The following is a 21,019-nucleotide window of genomic DNA, read 5'->3' as shown; positions in this document are numbered from 1 at the left end:
CGTTGCGGGTTCGATTCCCACTGTGGGACGTGGAGACCGGTCCTTCGGATGAGACTGTATAAACCGAGTCCCGTGTCGCAGTAGTTCGTGGCACGAAAAAGATCCCTCAGTGCTCAATGGCCGTAAGTGCCGAGAAAAGGACAAAATTTGCAGCACTCCACCGGCAAGTGGTGGCGTCTCCATATGAGTGAAAAATTCTCGAGAGGGACTTTAAACAGTCTTTGAACAGCTACATTGTTCAGAAACAGCTGGTCATTTGGAATCTAAGAAAACCTTTGAAAAGGATAAAAAAGATTTTTCTGGTATGGAATGAAGTGAGACATGAAGCACTTAGAGTTATGCTACCTGTGCCAAAAGTAAAGGCCCCAGTAAAATAAATAAAGCTCCCTTAAAAATGTACACATCAGGTTGTCCAGTGGAACGTATCGCATTAGACATCATGTCAGGGCTATCACGCAGTAACTCTGGAAATAAGCATATCCTGTTAACTGGAGATTACCAAATGGGTTGATGCTTACCCGATTAAAGACATGGAAGTTAGACAGTAGCTAAGGTTCTTGTTGTACGATTTATATGTGTGTTAGGTGTACCAAATGAGATTCTCAGACATTTGAATTCCTATATAGTATTTAAAGAAATTTGTAAATTACAGGGTGTTACCAAAACTAGAACTCCTCCTTACAATCCACAATCAGATGGAATGATTGAACGAATGAACAGAACTTTAAAGAATATGCTTTTATCTTTTAATTCGAAGAACCAGACAGACTGGGATGTGCATATTCCTCTGTTGATGATGGCATACACAAGTTCAATTCATGAAGCTACTGGCATGTCGGATGTCTCCAAGGTTGATGATGCTAGGGAGAGAGATAAAATTACCCTTGGACATAGTTATGGGTCGACCAGAACCTGAATATAGAGAAAATAACATGTCTGTCTATGCTAAAAAATTACAAGAGAAGATGGATAAAATCCATTCTCTTGCTAGAGAGAAATTAGCTTTATTAGCTGGAAATATAAAAAATAGGAAAATATCTACCAGTGCCTCTAATGTGGGAGATCCTGTATGGAACTATTGTCCACAAATTAGACAGGGCCAGTGTAGAAAATTGGTTCGAAAATGGCTTCGTTCTTATATTATTACTGAAAGAAGGATTGATATTACATACAAAATACAAGAAAAACCCAGGAAAGCCCCCACCCACCCACCCCCCAACGTAGTGTTTTTCAATAGGCTAGCTCCTGATAAGGGAGATAATCCATCTAAGTGGTTTAGTCAACAAAAAGGTCAGAAGAGGACCCTTTAAGTACGCTTAACTGCTGTATTGATTAAAACAGATATCCAATATTTGTAGTTATGTGTTATTTTTTATTGTAGTTGATACTTTGTCTAATTGATAGGAATGAAATATTACTGATGTTGAAAGAGGATGTATCAAAGAAGGATACAAATGTATATGTGAACGCTAATGAAGTGGATTTTCATAGTTAGGGTGAATTATCCCACGGATCCGGTAAAATCTGATTAAATGACAATTTCAATGTTTAGTAGTCTTATCATTCTAGTAGAGGTACACTGTACGGGCGCATCTCCCTCATGAGCCTGTGGCCTCCGATAATTTAATGGAAATACAAGTGTGAAATTAGGAATCAGAGAATGAAGTGTAATCGCTCCAACAGAGGTACCATATACGGGTGCATCCCCCTCATGAGCCTTGAGCCTCCAGTAATTTTTTGGAAATTGGGAAACTAAAAGCTATGGATAGATTTATTGTCCCAGTAGAGGTACAATGTAGGGGTGCATCCCTCTCATGAGCCTTTGGCCTACAATGATTTACAAGGAATGTTAGAGCATGTACGGTACCGTGAACTTCATTAATTGGGTAGGCGCCCCCAAGAACTCATCATATAGAAATGAAATTTTATTTTTGTAGATTGACTGCGAAAAATTTATATTAGGAGAGCGGAAAATGATAGGTAGCATACGAACTGAAAATTTATGACCATTGTCAAGAGCAAACTAACGAGTTGTGTCATCTGAAAGTGAAACCCATATTCTTAGTGGTCAGCAGTGATATAGTTTTGTAATGTGATAATAATTGATAAGAAGTGTAAGTTTGAATTGATGCTTGTTTAATTATGAAATAATATTTGAACTAGTGTGTGAAATTCAGATATAGAAATATATAATAATGGTAGATTTACTACATATGCATGCAATAGTGTGAATCTTTTAGATATAGTTTATTTGAGACTTATGCCAGTTTAGATTATTAGACATGAGAAGTTTTAAATGTAAAGAAATGATAAAAAGGAACTTGTGCTGTTGCCAACCTATTCTACATTCTGTGAATGTGTTTTGTTGAATATACAAGTTGGATACAGTATTGTAAGCTTTAGATGTAAGATGTTTCTTATCTTTATTTCAGAATGTTTAGCCAATTTAAGTGTGCGATATGTCCAGACAACCAAATCTTTGACCGTCGATATTTGGCTAGGCGCCACCTTATCGAGCAGCACTCTGCTTACATCTATGTATGTACAGCATGTAATCTAATTTTTCTTATGAAGGAAAACCATCCTTCTTGCAACACAAGAGGGTCGGCACAAAGGAGAATGGAAGTTTGTTTGTTTTTTAACATCCTTCTCGAGAATTTTTCACTCATATGGAGACGCCACTACTTGCCGATGGAGAGCTGCAAATTTTGTCCTATACACGGCACTTACGGCCATTGAGAAGTGAGGGATCTTTTTCGTGCCAGCACCTACTGCGACACGGGACCTCGGTTTATACAGTCTCATCCGAAGGACCGGTCTCCACGTCCCACAGAGAATGGAAGTTATGAGGCGAGCAGATGGCCTTGAGAGATATTTCCAAGAAATTGATCAATACATCAGGATCCCCAACCTATGGTCCGAGGCCGGTCCAGGGAGCGAGAGGTGAGCATAAACGCCACGGGGAGGATTAGTCCCACTCCCTCTCATTCCAGGAAGAGGAAAGTTCCCTCTCCTCGGGGACGAACTTTGAGTTCTTCCAGCTCATCATCAACCAAGAGTTCTGCTGCCAGGAGTGAGCCAGGCAGCCCTGCTGGTGTTATACAGCTTCCTTCAAGAGAACTAAAAGAATTTTCCGTTATGCCAGGCATGAAAGTAACAAGTGACTTGAATGAATTGAAGAAGAATTTGTGGATATATGTAAAGAGAAAACAATAGAAGGCAGTAAGAAATATTGATTGATTGATTGTATATTGATTTACGTCCCATTCGAGAATTTTTCACTCAGATAGAGACGTCACCATATACCGGTGAAGGGCTTCAAATTTTGACCTTTACTCGGCACTCAGGGCCTTTGAGCAGTGAGGGATCTTTATCGTGCCAACGCCTGCCGTGACACGGGGCCTCGGTTTTTAAGATCTCATCCGAAGGACCCGCAACTTTCACTTCAAAGTGCTGAGCGCATGGCGAAGGAACAGTTGCTACCGATTTTTTATCGACTTGGGTCAGTCGCGGCCGAGATTCGAACTCACGACCTCCCGATCATGGAGCAGTAAGAAATAAATTAAACGACAAGAATTAATGTTATTTTTATTAGATATTATCTTATAAGACTTTCAGTAGAAGTCGGTCCGACGTACTAGTTTGGAGACCAAACCCTGAGTGGATGGGGCAGTGTTGTGCCTCTATATCAAACCTTTTTTGTTGTTTATTCAGAATGTATATTTCATAGTTATGTTATCTTTATGGAACTAAAGTCGGTAAAGATACAGGTTTACACTTGGGAGAGCAAACGTCATTGCTTAATCTTGATTATGTTATGACCTGCTTCAGGGTGTTAAGCCGATGAACTAAGAACATAGTTTCCCTCTTCCAAAATTGTGAATTTCAGGGTCCCTGGGTCAGGGGTTCTGGTGTTAGGGCTGGGCTCTAGTGATTATTTATTGAAAATGCATTAATTCTTTGAAAATGTTCTCCTCTGCTCATGGGCATTAAGCCGATGAACAAAGTACATAGAAAGGGTGCCTCTTCCAAAATTGTGAATTTCATGGCCCCTGGGTCAGGGGTTCTGATGTTAGGGCGGGGCTCTAATGATCATATAGTGAAAGTGCATTATTTCTTTGAAAATCTTTTCCTTTGCTTCTGGGTATTAAGTATTATGACGAGGAAAGATGCCTCTTCCGAAATTGTGATAGCTGTGGCCCCTGGATCAGAGGTTCCGGGGGGATTAGTTATTATATATTAAAATGAATTTCTGCTTTGAAAAAATTTCTCCTCTGATTTATGATTGTTTAACGTCCCTCTCGAGAATTTTTCACTCATATGGAGACGCCCCCACTTGGCGGTGGAGAGCTGCAAATTTCTACCTATACTCGGCACTCTTGGCCATTGAGCAGTGACAGATCTTTTTCGTGCCACTACCTACATGTACTGCGACACGGGACCTCGGTTTTATACGCTCTTATTCGAAGGACCGGTCTCCACGTCCCACAGTGGGATTCGAACCCGCGACGTAAGGATCAACTCCGCGACTCAAGAGCGAACCCTCTAACCACTGCGTCACGCGGGCGACCCCCTTGGTATTAAGTAAACAAACTAAATATAGTTATTATGAGCAAGGGTGCCTCATTCAAAATTGTGAATTTTATATATACTTAGAAAATCTCCTCTGCCCAGTGATCACGATAACCTATTTGTAGGGCGCTCGCTTCGTGATCTGAAGGCCCGAGCTCGATTCTCGTTTGCCGCGACGCGTCAAACATAAGACGTAAATATAGGTAGTGACTGTTCTTCGCCAAGCAGAGCACTTCAAGTACTGAAAGCCACGGGTCTTTAGGATGAAACCTTAAAAACCGAGGTCGCAGAAGGCGTTGGCACGATAACGAACCCTCCCTGCTCAATGGCCCTGAGTGCCGAGTATAGGACTGGTCTAAATTTGAAGCCCTTCATCGACATATAGTGACGTCTGTATATGAGTGAAAAATTCTCGAATGAGACGTTAAAGAACACTCATTCTTCTCTGACCCTTGTCCATCGGAAACTCGAGCATCTTATTAATATCTACTTAGAGACTTGTGTGCATAATCAGAATTTAAAAAAAAAATAATTTTACAAATGACTATTGGCAAGGTAAGTAGAGTTATGAGTTCCATTTTTACTGAAAAAGCAGATGTCTAAAGGTCTGGACTATAAATTATCATGGGGAAAGGGTTGTATAGAGTGTTCAAAAGTTTTTATTATTGATTTTGATTAAATTTTGTGATTTCAAATTTTCAGTAAGTTCCTTCGAGTTTTTTTAGTATCCACATCTGATTTACCACTTCTCGTATATATTGTGAATATCGTTATGCGATACTTAAAATTTACTGTAAGGATCAACATGCTTCCATATTGATTTTTTAGTGAACGAAAAAGCCTGTGTTTTAGAAGAAATCTTCAAGCTTGAGCATTTTTATCCAAAATAATAATAACTAGTGCTAATTGTAACGGAAACCGTTACAGATGTTCCCCAAACGGCTCCCCAATCCCTTATGATGCCCCATTCCCTACAAGAATTAGAGAATTCTTTTGTAATATAGATGGACACTTTAATTTTAAGGGTATTTTATTGGAAAACTACTCCGTAATATAGCCATATGGGTATTAATCAATTTTCAGCGCATGTGCTTGCACACGTTTTCTACATTTTTCACATGATTTTTCTTATAGTGTCTCACAATATATACATTTGTGTTTGAAATATCAAAGAATTTCATTGACAAATAAAAAAGATATAACCATTTAAGTATTAGCCAATCAGAAATCAGCACACGTGCATGCATGACGTTGCATTCAATTTTGATAGTATCATAATGTAGGAGCCCAATGTGCCTATCTACATTATGAATTTTATCCTGTTTTGTTGATAACCAAGAGAGTTATAGCCATTTAATATGTAAAGTTTCAGCCAATCAGATTGCAGCACACCTGCTTGCGAATGTTTTCAAGAAATTTTCTATATGATATGTTGTACAACCTTATAAGATATACTTACAGATGTATATTTTAGAATTTCAAAGTATTTTGTCAAAAAACGAGGAAGTTGTTGACATTTTTGTATCAGCTAATCAAAGTGAAGCGCACGTGCATGCGCGTGGGCTCATGCTAATTTAACCATGTCATCTTGTCTAGACTATCCTAAGGTATCTTGATATTCTGAGTTTCAAAGCAATTCATCAAGAAATGTAAAAGTAATGGCTATATTAAGTATATCAGTCATTTCACTCATCGCACGCATGTGCATGCATGAGTGCGCAAAATGACCTTCGTTCCGCACATCTACACAACATGCCTATTAACTCTAAAAAGGTTTCATCTCAATCGGATGAGTAGTTTCCGAGAACACTCGCGGACAAAACAGTACCAGAGAAGAAATTTTGAAAAGAGAAAGTAAAAACAATATGTTCCCAAACTTCGTTTGGGGAACATAATTACAAGCTAATTCAGAGAATTTGTGTCCCCCGCTTAAGGAAAAAAAGAAGAGCATGCCAGACCTGAAGGGGGGACCCACCCCCTGGATTTGAAGTTTTTAAATGTATATACTAAAGCAAATAAAAAATGCCAATATGGATATATAGATTTGATTACTTATTATTTAAAATGTGTACAGAAGATTCTTTTCATATAAGTATTTATCGTACTGTAATAATCATTTTATGAGAAAGTGTGTACACGCCAGACGTCATAAATTTTTCATTTCTTAATTTGAATACTATCATTTAGTAAATCTGAAAAAAAAAATAAAATAAAAGTATGGGATCGTCTGGGATTTGAACCTGGGACCTTTCATAGCATACCACTAGACCAACGAGGCGCTCGACAGAAGATCACATGTTTATATTTACGTTCGATATTGTCAAAAGTTTACGGACAACACAGGGTATCTAATTTAGCCTTTACTAAACGATTCTATTAGAATATAAAGTCCGCTGACAACCTGTTTTATATGCAAAAACTGAGCGTGATCGATGCCAACAAAGTTTCAATTGACTTATGAAGAAATCAAAATGACCAAAATAAAAAAAAAACGGGCGCGACACTTTGAGAGGGGCGACTCGGGCCATAAGGAGTTATGGTATAAAATTCCTTTACAAAAGCTTAAAAGCTTATTGAGATACCACCCGGAAACGAAAGTGTTTCACACAGACAGAACGTATGAATCTACAACCTTGATCTTTAACCTTTTGACCGCAAAATCGATAAGGATCTTCCCAAAGCCATGGGGAGGTGTGGTATTAAATTTCATTGCAAAAGCTTAAAGGCTTCTCGAGATATCGCACGGAAACGAAAGTGTAAAACAGACAAAATTTATGACCTTGACCTTTTGGCCTCGAAATCAATACGGGTCTTCTTTAGGCCAAAGAGAGTTGTTATGTAAAATTTCATTGCAAAAGCTTCTCGAGATATTACGAGGAAACGAAAGTGTTAGATACAGACAGAAACACAAGCGGACGGACAGACAGACCGAAATTAATATCCCCCACTTTCAGTGAAAGCGGGGTCAATAAAAAGGTACACATGAATTTGCTCTGAAGCTCAAAATGCAGTAATTATGAGACACGACTTCCATCATATAAAAACTTGCATTTACACCCATTGGAGAAATGTCACAATAAGTTTCCATAATTTTTTAAGCTCCTGTTTCTATAACCAGAAGTCTCTGAAGAGAAATTAGCTTTAATTGTGTATACTCATGTCTAAGTGAAATCCGACCAAAATTGTAGGATGAGTAATGTTTTGAAAGATTTTTGTAGAATTTGCTTCTTATACTAACAAATTGCCACATTGTTGAAATTAAAAAAAAAAGAATAAAATCATTTTATCTAAGCAAGTCCATTAATAGGAATTAATGAGAAACTTTAAATTTATTTTTTGTATTAATGCCAAAACCGTTTGTCATAAACAAAAACCGACATAGAGAATTATTTATCTTAGGTAAGTTTACTTGTGTACCAAGTTTTGTGAAATCAGTTAAAACTGTAGGAAGAGTTGTGTTTTGAAAAAAATTAAAACAAATATCTATTTTTAGTAACCATGGCGATACCTTTGTCGAAATCAACCACTGATTCTAAGAATTATGAATCTTAGTTTAGTCTACTAGTGTACCAAGTCTTACTGAAACTGGATTATAACTGAAAGAGGAGTAGCATTCTGAAAAAAAAAATTGTTTACAGACTCGGGGATCTAATTTGCAACTACTAGTAATGAAGTCGCCATGGCGCTTGAAAATTTTGATTAGCGCATTAAATATCTCTACAGGTCCGACAAATTGGCGACCATTTTAAATTGACTTGGCGATCGTTGAATTCCGGAAGTATAAACATTTTTAGCAATGTTTTTTTGGTGGGATTACAAAGATTCTCTTATGTCCCTCCACTTTCAAAAGTGAAAGGAGCCCTAGACAGTAGACACCACTTTCCCATGACTACCCATCACGGTGCCTATTTTGTCTTCTTAAAGTTAGTGCTTGAGAAAAATTTCCCTGGCAACTTGAAATTTGCATTGGCGACTTAATTTTTTTTTATAAGAAGTCTGCTGGCGCCTAAATTTTAGAGGTCACTTCGAGGCCTGAGACAAACGGTCGGACGACGAACACCTTACTAATTTTTAAGCACGTAGTGCAGCCGATGCAATTGAGAATGATAATTATACACTGCGTCTATAATTTTCAGCCATTTTTAGGGATTCATGGTCATATCGAGAATATGGAAAACCACAAAAATACTTCTTCAAACATCTTCGTTTATAGATTTTATTAACTGAACAATAGTTATAAATATTAATCAAAATTAAATTCCTTTTTCTTTAATTGACATGAAATATTAAATCTACATTTGAAGAAATATAAGCAAATGCGCTTAATATTTTTAGTCAATCTACAACCCTAAAGTAAATATGTATTGAAAGTCTTTGTCAGTGTTTTCAATCCTTAATATGATGAAGAACACACCCAAATAATTAAGGAAAGTGATTGAAATATATATACCTTTCCCCGCAAACTAAAGGCCGGTTTACACAGTAATACATGTAGTATACAACTTGTCGTATACAATTTTTGTAATATATTCCTTACATGTCTACAGGGTCAAACAGGTTTACATTCCACTCTATTGCTATTTAAACAAACGAAACGCCCCTTTGTACTGAAGAAGTACAGTTTTTTTGTCAACATAGAAGCAGGAAAAGAGGAAGATAGTTATTTTAATGTGCATTTTGACAATTTCATTTGTACTCACTGCTGTACCAGCGAAGAAGATTAGAGGAAGGCCATGGGTCAGACAATGGATCGGGAGGAGGGACCACTCTAGTGCATTCATGCTCATGTTAAAGAACTAATCACTATTTTTAAATTTTCTAGAAATCTGCGAATAGATATATGGCAGATTTTGATGATCTTCTGGACATAGTATCCCCATTTATAAAGAAGCGGGACACGTTAATGAGGAATTCAATTTCACCAGCAGAACGTTTGCTCTTACACTGCGTTTTTGGCCACCGGTAATATAAAATTAACGGTCTGTTTGAAATACACGTAAGGAGGAATGCTACACCAAAATTTTATTTGATGGATCTTCAAATCATCCTTTTTAAACTAAAGTTTTAGCACTGAAAGATTGATATTCGCTTTTATTTTTTGTTTACGATTTGTTTCATATTTTTTAGCGAAAATGTAAAAAAAAAAATCATTTTTTTTTAAATTTGAACAAGCCATAACTCATGTACATATACATGTATAAAAATGTTGAAGTATTCTTTTATAAAATTGAATTGGTCAGTGAAGCATAAATAGATCACCCAAATCCCAGACCGCTGATTGGCCAGAGAAAGAAAGTTTCATACGACTTGCTTACAGAATAGAGACACGCTCCACTCGAACGCGTGGAATATATGACTCCGGGGAGGTTTAAATTCCATGTAATAGCGCCGTACACACAGTAACATTTTGCTGTATACGACAAGGTTTATACCGCCTGCTTTACCGTGTAAACCGGCCTTAATAAGTGAGATGTTTTTTAATCAATACTACTCATGTTGATTTTTTTGCACTTACATGTACACAGGATTTAATAAGTAAATGAATGTTTTGGTGTTACTTTGAGATTTACACTGTTAGTATTTATGAAAAAATGTAAATTACTTTTTTAAAAATTAATGTTTTAGCGAAATATTATAATTATATACGAACCAATAAAAATTCATGAATAATTAACAAATAATTATGAAAATGAATACACATCATTTCATAATAGATATATAAACATTAAACACAAAATCTAATAGATCTATGACTCAGACGAATTGTCATCAAGATATTGTACTACTTAAGGTATGTCACTCGTGAAATTAGTTATATTAAGTATTTTTCGAAAAGTATATTTTAGATAAGTATTCATATAGCATGACTAAAAATCGCAAAGAAAATTGGGGTCAGTGTTAATGAGCAACGGTACAATTAACTTGACCTTTTTGCACTAAAATTGTAACTCGTAGGTTATCAACTTTATTCTTTATCATAATTGATCAGATGTAATCAATGTGAATAAATAGAATCTTATTTTATGTAAAAAAGTTTAAATAATAATTAGCATTGAACAAATCATGCAAATTAATGCGCAAAAATTATTACGTGACCTTTTTGCACTAAAATAGCATTATATTCGGAGTATTAAAAATCTAAATAGACAATAAAATATTTTCTTATATCAAACTTTTGATGACTAAAATGTTGTTCGGTCGGAAGTATCGTGTTATTTAAAATAACGAAAGAAAAAAATGGGGTAAGTGATGTACATTTTGAGATATTGGTCAAAATATGCAATTTTCAGGCAGAAAACAGTGAAAATTTTATCTTGACCCCTTTAATATATCTTCAATTCTTGGCAAAGTCTGTTGAATGAATGTGTAAACTTTGTTCTAAAAATATAAATTGAAACTTGTATTTAATATTCATAGCATATATAATAACGGAAAACAATTTCTGAGAAAAAGTATGTGGGGTTAAACTTCCAATACATTAAATTTAACAAATGTGTAGATTTGAAGAATTTTCATCTAAATATTCTTCCACAGCAAGAAATAGTCCCTCATAAATCTTGTTTCTTTATGACTCTGTGAGCAGTTTTTAATTTGAATGTTGTATAATTTGCATTTTTTTAATTATATCCTACGCAGCAAGTTGCGGGGAGTATAATGTTTTCGACCCGTCCGTCCGGCAGTCAGTCCTGTTTTTTGTCAGCGTAACCCCTCTTAAACTGCTACACAGAATTTCGTCAAACTTTTCAGATATTTAGGACGCAGTGTGTAGTTGTGCATATTGCCAGGAAATTTCAATTCCGTTATTTTTCTTGGAATTTCGGCACTTTCAACTTAGATTTTTGACCATATCTTGAATATATAGATGAACAGTTTATCAGCGCAACTCCTCTAAAACCGCTGCACAGAATTTCGTCGAACTTTGCAGATATTTAGGACATTGTGTGTAGATGTGCATATTGCTAGGAAAGTTCAATTCCATTATTTTTTACCTTAAGAGTTTTGGCTATTATTGAAGAAACTTTTCAGCTACGTAATAAGGAAATCCACTGGAGTCAGATTTTGTAATGAAATTTTATGTGAAATATTTTATGACCTTTAAAAAACCCCTATTGATTTTGAGATCAAAATATTAATGATTCAACACACACACACTGTTGGATAGAAGTACACAAAAAGCCCCCCCCCCCCCCCCACACACACACACACAAACATACATCAAAGGAGTGCTTTGCCTAAAATAATTTCATAAGTACAGTACATATACAAAGATCTTTATATGACTACATCATAATTTTGTTTCCATCAATTATTTCAATGTTTAAATTGTCATTCGTTGGACATGGACTTACACTTATTAACAAATCGAAATCATTGAGGAATTTAAATAACAGTTTGTCAGCATAATTCCTGCACTGAATTTCCTGAAACTTTGTAGGTATTTCAGACATAATGTGTAGATTTGTATATTACCAAGAAAGATTTTGATTCCATTATTTATCTTTAAACTTCAGCCCAATTATATTTGTTACAGACAAAGATTTGAATGTCCTTATATGCAAGAAGTTTTAATGTGATGAATTTTTTCAAGTAATTCCCCTTTTTGAATTATACTGTGTATTTAAGGTGAACTGTGCCATTTGTTATGTGTTGCATTGTCAAGTTTAGGGGAAACGTAGGGTATGTGAGCTTGCTTACTTTTTCTTTCTATCAAATATGTTATAAAAATTGAATTGAAATAAATAGTTTTGAAGTTAGAGCTTCTGACTAAACTTTTCTTAAAAGCTGACGAGTGACATGCCTTAATAGTCAACTGAAGATTTCTTCGCAACTTTACATTCCTTCAAAATGGTTGCATGTCATTCACATTATCACAGTTGTGTATTTTCATTAGCTGAGACAGTCTTGCACTTAACTATGACGTCATATGACGTAGGTTCTACGTTAAGTTTATGTACATACAGATGCATTTGTTCTTTAGAAACATCAAGCTAATAAATATTTTAAAATAAAAATGTATATACAACGACTAATTGTCACAAACAAACATTTATATACCTTTAAAATAAGAACAATTATGACAAGATGAATACGGCACAGCACAATTCGTACCAACATAGTCGGCTTCTATAATCTCGGGTGTTTGGGTTTCAATTCAGGATTCTCCGTTGATAGACAATCTTACATTTCTTGTGGATTTCCGGTTTCACCGTTCATTTGTTGATCAACCTTAAACATTGTGAAAAAATTTCTAAGCATATTTTTATAAATAAATCTTTACTAAATTCATTGGATAATCATCAATATTTCGATTGAATGCTTTTAATTTAACATCTTGCAAACAAAATTGAGTACTCACCAACAGTTATTCATTAGTTTAACTTAAGGTGTGTTTTATCTCCCTCTAAAAATTATATACTCTTCTACAAACATTTTGACGTATTCAAGTTTTGAAGGCGTAAAAATGTGTCAGTGTGACAGAGTGCCCCAACTGGTTTAAATATATGAAGGTCCAAGGATTTAAAAGGTGGAGATGAGACAAAACTAAAATATGGCCTGCTTTTGTTCTTCTTGAATAATTTTTAATACCAAAATTAAAATTATAGTGTGAAACTCAGTTATATAATTATAATAAATCTCTTTTGTAAGCCGAGTAAGGTGTATTACTCTTACCTTCTTTCATTTATTTGCTATGAGCCTACATGTAGTTAATTCAATTGATGAGATGATGGTTACCTAGTAATATATATTTACATTTCCAACTGTTTTCTCTGTGATCACTCTTTAAAACTTAAGTGTGATGATATCTGGATAATTACCAGTGGCGAATTTGGGGGGGGGGGGGGTCGGGAAAAACCCTGCTATTGGATTTTCTTTGGGGATAGGGCCTCACCCCCCTTTTACCAACTTCTGGATCCGCCACTGATTACAACTGAATCTAAATTCCGCCAAGTGAAAGGTCAGTTGCCTAATACATGTATGCATGTCAATCTCTCGTGGCTGTCTTTGTGTCAATGGGCGGGGCTATGGAAATTAACATGGAATGAAGTGTGTTATAAATTTATTATATACATTTTTTTAAATTTAAATTTTGATTTCATATATAAAATGTAAATTTAAAGAATCACTTTCTAGTTAACCTAGGTTTCCAACTATCGTTGATGTCCAGGCATGCCCAACAAACTATAGACAGTGGTTCCTTAAATATTTTTCTTGCTTGTAGAGAAAGATGTCATATATTTCTTAGGAAAATAAAAGAGATTGTTAAAAAGTTTACCTTTAATTTAAGGTCCTGAGGATGAAAGTGCCCTTTTGCAATACCAAGCCGAGTCTCTTTGTAGACCTTAGTAGCAGATGTCATATGGGTGTCCTTGATTGTTTTAATCTTGTATTTCTTGTAGTAAATAACAATACTTGTTGGCAGTATGATTATTCCTGTTACAGCGCTAACAATAACCAAAGGAACTGAAACATCTGGAAAAAAAATTGTGCAGTTTATGGTGACTATCAAAATTGCTGATTTTTTTTCCAATTTGTAATTGTTTTGCTGTGGATATTAACCAAATACCAAATGTTTAAATAAAATTTTCAAGTACTCGAACTGTCTCCTGATGAGCGCATAAACCTAAATGATGGAAAAACCTCTTTCCTCTAACATGTTGCACACCTTTAATTTGTTTGGTGAGCAATGAAAATTTTCCAACATTCATACTTTCCATGATTTTGATTTAGAGATACACCGAAGCAATGCATATTTTAAGGGCGTATTTTACTTACACATTTCGTGCATTTAGACAGAAATCATGAAGTTTGATGAATTTGAAAAAAGTCACAACTATAATTGCCTCATAAAATGCATTGGAAAACAATGTGAAAGCTAAAATAAAAACTACATGAAGAAGAAAGGTAGATCCTGAAATTATTTTTCATGTCATTTGTCTGTTAAACTGTATGTAATTTTAAGTTTCTCACGATTTCATTCGTTGTATATAGCACGTTAGAAGCTACGATACTTATAATAATCACACTCTGCTTTTTGAGTCTGGGTCGAGGTCATTTTATTAAAAATTCTAGTGATAAACATCCATCAAATGCAGCAAAAGAAGTATAAATAATCGTCAAAATCACTGTGCGTTCCTGCTAAACACAAAACCCTACAAATATTTCATTATTTATTGCATGTAAATTATCTATGTTGTGTGTGTGCCCCTGTATGGCAGCTAATATGGCGAAGGTTTAATTTTCTCAAATGAGCCTTCGGCTCAGGTGAGCTAAAAAGAAACGTATGATTTTACATTTAACGTAGTTCCACACTTGAAATACGTCACAAAAAATCGAGTTAGAATTGTATTACGTCACAATGGTCGGATTCGTAATGGCGACCGTCTTGGGTTTTAATTTTTCACAGCGAATGTCATAACCGGTAAATTAAATTATTGCGGGAAAAAATGGCGAGGGATAGAAAGGGGAGATTTATTTAAGAATCTCGTCAGAAACAAAGAGAAGGATTGGCGAGAGGAAAAGAGAAAACTAGATATTATTGAGATGGTGGCCATCTCAAAGGACCCCGCTTTCAGCAACGAACATGAAAATGTAAGGTAGCTGAAAAGGGTTTAATTTGAAGAGGAATATTTGTGTACTATTAAGGGATGTGTTGTTTGAGGCTAATGGGCTTCTATGTCGTCCTTGTTATAATATAAAATGGCAAGAAAGTCACGAGTGCTCCATACCCTCCATAAAAAAAACGGCTCAAAAATTACGAATGTTGCATATCCTCTATGAAAATTGTTGCATATCTTCTATCAAAATATGGAAGGAAAATCACTAAGTCAATTGTTAAAGTTTGAGGCTGACTGGACTTGAGGGAAAGAAATTATGCACCGAACAAAGATTTTAAACAGAGAGGCTATTTTTCACCTTGACCTAAAAACTTCGTTCAAGGTCACTGCACATCCATTGATCAGTGGCACTCTGTGAGTGAAGTATGGGCCACACTGGACCAAGGGGAGAGAAGATATGCTGCGGACAAGGATTTTTCATATAATTCTGCTATGACCTTAACCTTAGACCCACCTTTACCCAAAGGCACTCTGTGGGTGAATTATGAGCCAGATTGGGCCAAGGAGAGAGAAGATATGCTCCGGACAATAATTTAAAAAGAGAGGCTATTTTTGACCTTGACCCAGAAACTTCGATCAAGGTCACTACACATCAATTGACCAGTGACACTCTGTGAGTGAAGTATGAGCCACATTAGGAGAGAAAATATTCTCCGGACAAGGATTTTTCATATAATTCTGCTATGACTTTAACCTTTGATCTAGAAACATGGTTCAAGGTCAGTGCACACCCTTTACCCAAAGACGCTCTGTGGGTGAAGTATGAGCCAGATTGGGCCAAGGAGATTGATTGATTGATTGTATGTTGTTTTACGTCCCATTCGAGAATTTTTCACTCATATAGAGACGTCACCATATACCGGTGAAGGGCTTCAAATTTTGACCTTTACTCGGCACTCAGGGCCATTGAGCAGTGAGGGATCTTTATCGTGCCAACGCCTGCCGTGACACGGGGCCTCGGTTTTTAAGGTCTCATCCGAAAGACCCGCAACTTTCACTTCAAAGTGCCGAGCGCATGGCGAAGGAACAGTTGCTATCCATTTTATCGACTTGGTTGGGCCAAGGAGAGAGAAGATATGCTCCGGACAAGAGATCTCGGACGGACAGACTGATCACTATAGGGCACCCGCAGAGCGTGCCTAATTAAGGCACGTAAGAGCGGTATTAATGAGACATCTGAAGAACCTATCGTTGGAATTGATCACAATTATTTTGAAGGTGAGGATGGTGGTGACGATGTTTGCCATATCGCTAAAGAAGTTGTAATGTCGCAAGAAGACGAAGAGAAGAGAGACCAATGGCGCGTGGGCAGACGGGTTGTAGATTTGGGGATTATTGCAGACGGGTTGAAGAGCTGTCAACTGTGCGACCAACCACTTCACTTGCCCGATTGTGTGTGTGAAAGAAAATTCGGACTATTACATGATTTGATTGTTAAAATGCAATTTTTTGGAATGTGGATTCCTCAACGAAGTACCAACTGGAGGAAAACACAAAACAACAAGTGGTGGATACGCATGGGATGTAAATACCAAGTTGGCAGCAGGTAATTTTTACACTTTCTCATTTGACATCCCTTCCAAGAAAAATAACCCTGTTGAGGGATTGCTATGTAGTAACGACTTATATGTAATTAAATGCAATTTTTAGCAATGATTAATGAGGGACTTGGTGAAACTCAGGTGAATGGTTTATTGGCTTCCCTGAACATTCCCACAATTACCCAGAAGAGTCTGAAGAAGCGAGAAAGAGAAGTTGGGAACCATCTGGAATTCATGGCTGAAGAAAGTTGTCGACAGCATCTTCGCAGGGAAATGGACATGTATTTAGTTTGTTTATGTATTTTTTGTATGTTTTAAGTTTGTTGTAAAGAGGAGTCTGATAAATAAGTTCTTTGTATAGGAATTACCATGTAGTGTAAAAGGGAAACCATTCACTTGCTGTTATGTAATTCATATTGTAAAAAAAGGAACTATTAATTTAAAAAAAATTGATATTTAGTTTTTCAATTATGTAGTCTTGATATGATATTTTTAATTTTAACAAATATCTCATACCTGTTTAACGTATGTTAGTAATGGCTTAATTTTAGGAGTGAAGGGAACCTGTCAGCCAGTTTTGATGGAGCATGGCAGAAGCGGGGCACAGGACGAGCATATAATAGCCTCACAGGTATATTTATTCTTTAACATTTGAACAGGTGAACTAAAACAATTGTACAACATATTAAAAGTTTTATGATACCTGACACTGTCACTGCAATGCAATAGCAGCATATATATACATGAAAGTATCAAAGTCAATATAGATTTAATCATATTAAATTAGGCCATGCATCATTATTTGGGAGAAAACTTATTGGGTGTTCAGTAATGGCCAAGAAATGCAGAATTTGTGCAGCAGCCAAAGCAGTTTCTCCAAGAAAATACAAATGCAGCGTTAACTGTACAGGTTCAGCCAAAGCAATGGAATCTGCAATGGCCTGCCAAATGCTAAAGAATGTTGAAGATGAAGGAGCAAAGGTATTAATATACTTGGTTATACCATCCTATGAAAAGTTAAATAGTAATTGTAATGACTATCTGTTCAGTCCTCATTCAAATCCAGTCAATTCATTTGTTTTAATGAACAATATCATCAAAAGCTCAGTCGGTATTTGTATGAAAGCTTCTCATCACCATGTGTTGTCTGCTTTCAAGTGCATTTTCTTATATAGATTGAAACCAAATAAATTAATATAAAACGTATACATTATTTCAGGTGACAACTTTGATAATGGATAATGATTCTACAACTCTTTCAAGAGTGAATGCATCAGTGAATCCAAACATCTCAAAGAAATCAGACAGCAACCATATAAAAAAGGGATTTACAGGCAACTTGATTGAACTGAGTAACCAGCACAAAGTGTTGAGAAATGTAAAGGTCAGAGGGCACATAGAGCGATGTTTTATGTACTGCATCCATCAGAATCAAAACAGAGAACAACAACTCAAGGCTGATTTCAGAAACATTGTTTCACATTTATATGGTAAGGGTATACTGTATGTATTACATGCAATAAGTGAGCTTAAACATTTTGAAATTTTAGAGTGTATATGCTTAACATTATGCATAATCGTAGGTGAGCATCATGCCTGTGGTTCTTGGTGTAAAAGTGAGAAAAGTAACTATAAACCCAGGAACCTTCCATATGTAAAACCATTGTCATGTCCCAATCTTCGTAAAGCTAGAGGACCTTTTTGAGAAGTATGCCAACAAAGTTAGTGAATTGTGTGCTTTAGGATCTACCCAGCTGAATGAAAGTTTTAATCAAATGGTGTCTAGTAAAGCACCAAAAAGATTGTAAGTATGATCAATGTCATGTACAATTGATTTGTACCTGTATGAATTTTCGCTATTCCATTTACCAGTCCATAGTTAAACCAGAAGTCTCTGATGAGACTGTAGCTCTAATGGTCTGTACGTTTGACAAAGGAAAAGTAACACCTGGATTTGAAACTTTGCAACATGCAACAATAAATAGGATTATGTATCTTAATGTGTCTACTTCTGTGCCAGGTTATATTGAAATCAAACGAAAACTGTAGGAGGAGTACAGTATTTCACAGAAATTTCTATTTTTAGTAACCATGACAACACCCTTCACTGGAATTAAAAACCGAAATACATATTATTTATCGTAGTATATTCTAATTATGTGCCAAATTAAAATTGTAGATTGAAATCAGACCAAAACTGTAGGAGGAGTAGCGCTTTAAAAGAATTTCACAGAAATTTCTATTTTTAGTAACCATTGCAACACCCTTCATCGAAATCAAAAACTAATGTATTAAATTATGTATCTTAGTATAGTCTTCTTGTATGCCAAATTATATTAAAAGCAGACTAAAACTGTAGCAGGAGTAGTGTTTTAAAGGAATTTCACAGAAATTTATATTTTAAGTAACCATGGCAACACCATTCATCGAAATCCAAAACCGATGCACTAAATCATGTATGATAGTGCAGTCTACTTGTGTGCCAAGTTATATTGAAATCAGACCAAAAGTGTAGGAGGAGCAGCGTTTAAAAGGAATTTCACATAAATTTCTACTTTTAGTAACCATGGCAACACTGTTCATCGAAATCAAAAACCGATGCGTTAAATTATGTATCTTAGTGTAGTCTACTTGTGTGCCAAGTTATATTAAAATCAGACCAAAACTTTGAGTGGTGAATGCATTGTTGAAGCAATTGTTCAGAAAGTAATAGGTTGTGATTTATGTACCGACAAGCCTGTTTTTTTTAGATACCTTTCTGTAAAAAGACTCTATGTTCAGCACTTATATAGTATCACATTGATTACGCCTGCAGATTGTGGTATTCGGGGCTATGGAATGTGGAGATAACGAACAGTATTCAAGCTCAAAGTCCATTAAAACAATTCAAATCGGGAGCAAACACGGACCTCCAAAAACATCAGAGGTGGGATCAGGTGCCATAGAGGAGTGAGCATCCCCTGCCGACCGGTCACACCCGCCGTGTGCTCCTTGTCATGATCGGGAAATGACGGAAAAATCCATCGAAAATTTAGTGTATAAATAATGGTCTAAAAATTAATAGGGAAAACGTCAGTCAGCATACGACTTAATGATAGATTGTTTTTGCTGACAAGGTCATTGTATCGATCATAGAACTTAAGAAATGATGACTTTAAACAAGACTGTTGATATTTTTGTTTCATCAACTTGTTTGTCAATAACTTAGGCTGTCTAAAGTTAATTCTGCTTTTAACATCACCCGCGCGCGTAGGTTAAAGAGAAATTCGTCTTTGGAAAAAACAAATTCAGAATTTAAAATATTAGTTCCGGTCGGTTTTACATTTAGCGACACAATACTCCATCCCGTAGTGAAAAAAAAATGTGCTGTGAAATCGCAGTCGATGTCCCATTTATACGAGTAAGTATATATATATATATATATATATATATATATATATATATATATATATATATATATATATATATATATATACATTGTATACATGTGTATATATATATATATATATATATATATATATATATATATATATATTAATATTACCTTGTCAAAACAATGTATGGTAGCAAAGTATGTTGTACATGTATACCAAATAAATATCTTTCCGTCTATAAATCTAAAAGGGTTAAAAAAAAAATTACATTTAAAGAAGAACAAATATTAGCAGTTAAAAGAAAATACTCTAAAATACCAAGACACGTCAAGAATGATATTTATCGAGAAAATCCAGAAGTTCCTATAATGCTGAAAACAGCAAGAAATGCAAAGTACAGTTATGAGAAGAAAAAACATACACATGACAATAGAACCAAGCAGATGAAGATACCAACATCTTTAACAAGAGCAAAGACACTTCCATTTATTAAAAAGGTGTTAACATCTTCAAACAGTAGGCATTGGACTATTTCTTCTATTCCGAAGAACAATTTGAAGGTGGGTTCATGCTTCCTTGCAGTTTCAAAATTTAAAAATAAAAACATCTTAGAAGCTGAAACTGGCCGGCAGCCATAATGTTGGGACCAACACATTTTAATTGGGATGGCAAATTATACACCTATCAAAGAATCCAAACTAGCAATCATATTCAAAATGTATTGAATGGTTTTGACCAGTCAAGGACAGTTTTCGGGATAGACGGAGAGAAAGCGTTGACAAATGCTATGGGAACTTGCTTTCCGACCCCAATCTACACTCCTTGAACCAGGCATTTAAAATAAAAAAAATTCCTCATGATTTGAAAAAAAGATTAACAAACCCAGAAATCAGCGAAATTCTTAACAAAATTTTCA

General features: G+C 35.5%; 1 protein-coding gene and 1 pseudogene across 1 annotated transcript in view; one reads left to right on the top strand and one right to left on the bottom strand.

The window, feature by feature from the left end:
• Positions 1-12,633: 12,633 nt before the first annotated feature.
• LOC133179281 (mucin-2-like) overlaps positions 12,634-21,019 on the bottom strand; it is an 87,811-nt gene continuing 79,425 nt past the window's right edge. Inside the window, exons 8-9 of the mRNA XM_061314069.1 lie at positions 13,847-14,043; positions 12,634-12,798 (exon numbers count right to left, since the gene is read on the bottom strand). Coding sequence (XP_061170053.1) covers positions 12,751-12,798; positions 13,847-14,043 — 245 coding nt within the window. The 3' untranslated portion in view covers positions 12,634-12,750. The remainder of the gene's footprint in view (positions 12,799-13,846; positions 14,044-21,019) is intronic.
• On the top strand, positions 16,375-18,537 carry LOC133179437 (uncharacterized; annotated as a pseudogene).

The sequence above is a fragment of the Saccostrea echinata genome, unplaced genomic scaffold (genome assembly GCF_033153115.1).
Source record: "Saccostrea echinata isolate AGI-Se365-2 ecotype Australia unplaced genomic scaffold, CSIRO_AGI_Sech_v1 ptg000004l, whole genome shotgun sequence".
Classification (NCBI taxonomy): Eukaryota; Metazoa; Mollusca; class Bivalvia; order Ostreida; family Ostreidae; genus Saccostrea; species Saccostrea echinata.
The sequence above is the reverse complement of the archived record's forward strand: the minus strand, read 5'-3'. Positions and strand labels throughout refer to the sequence as shown.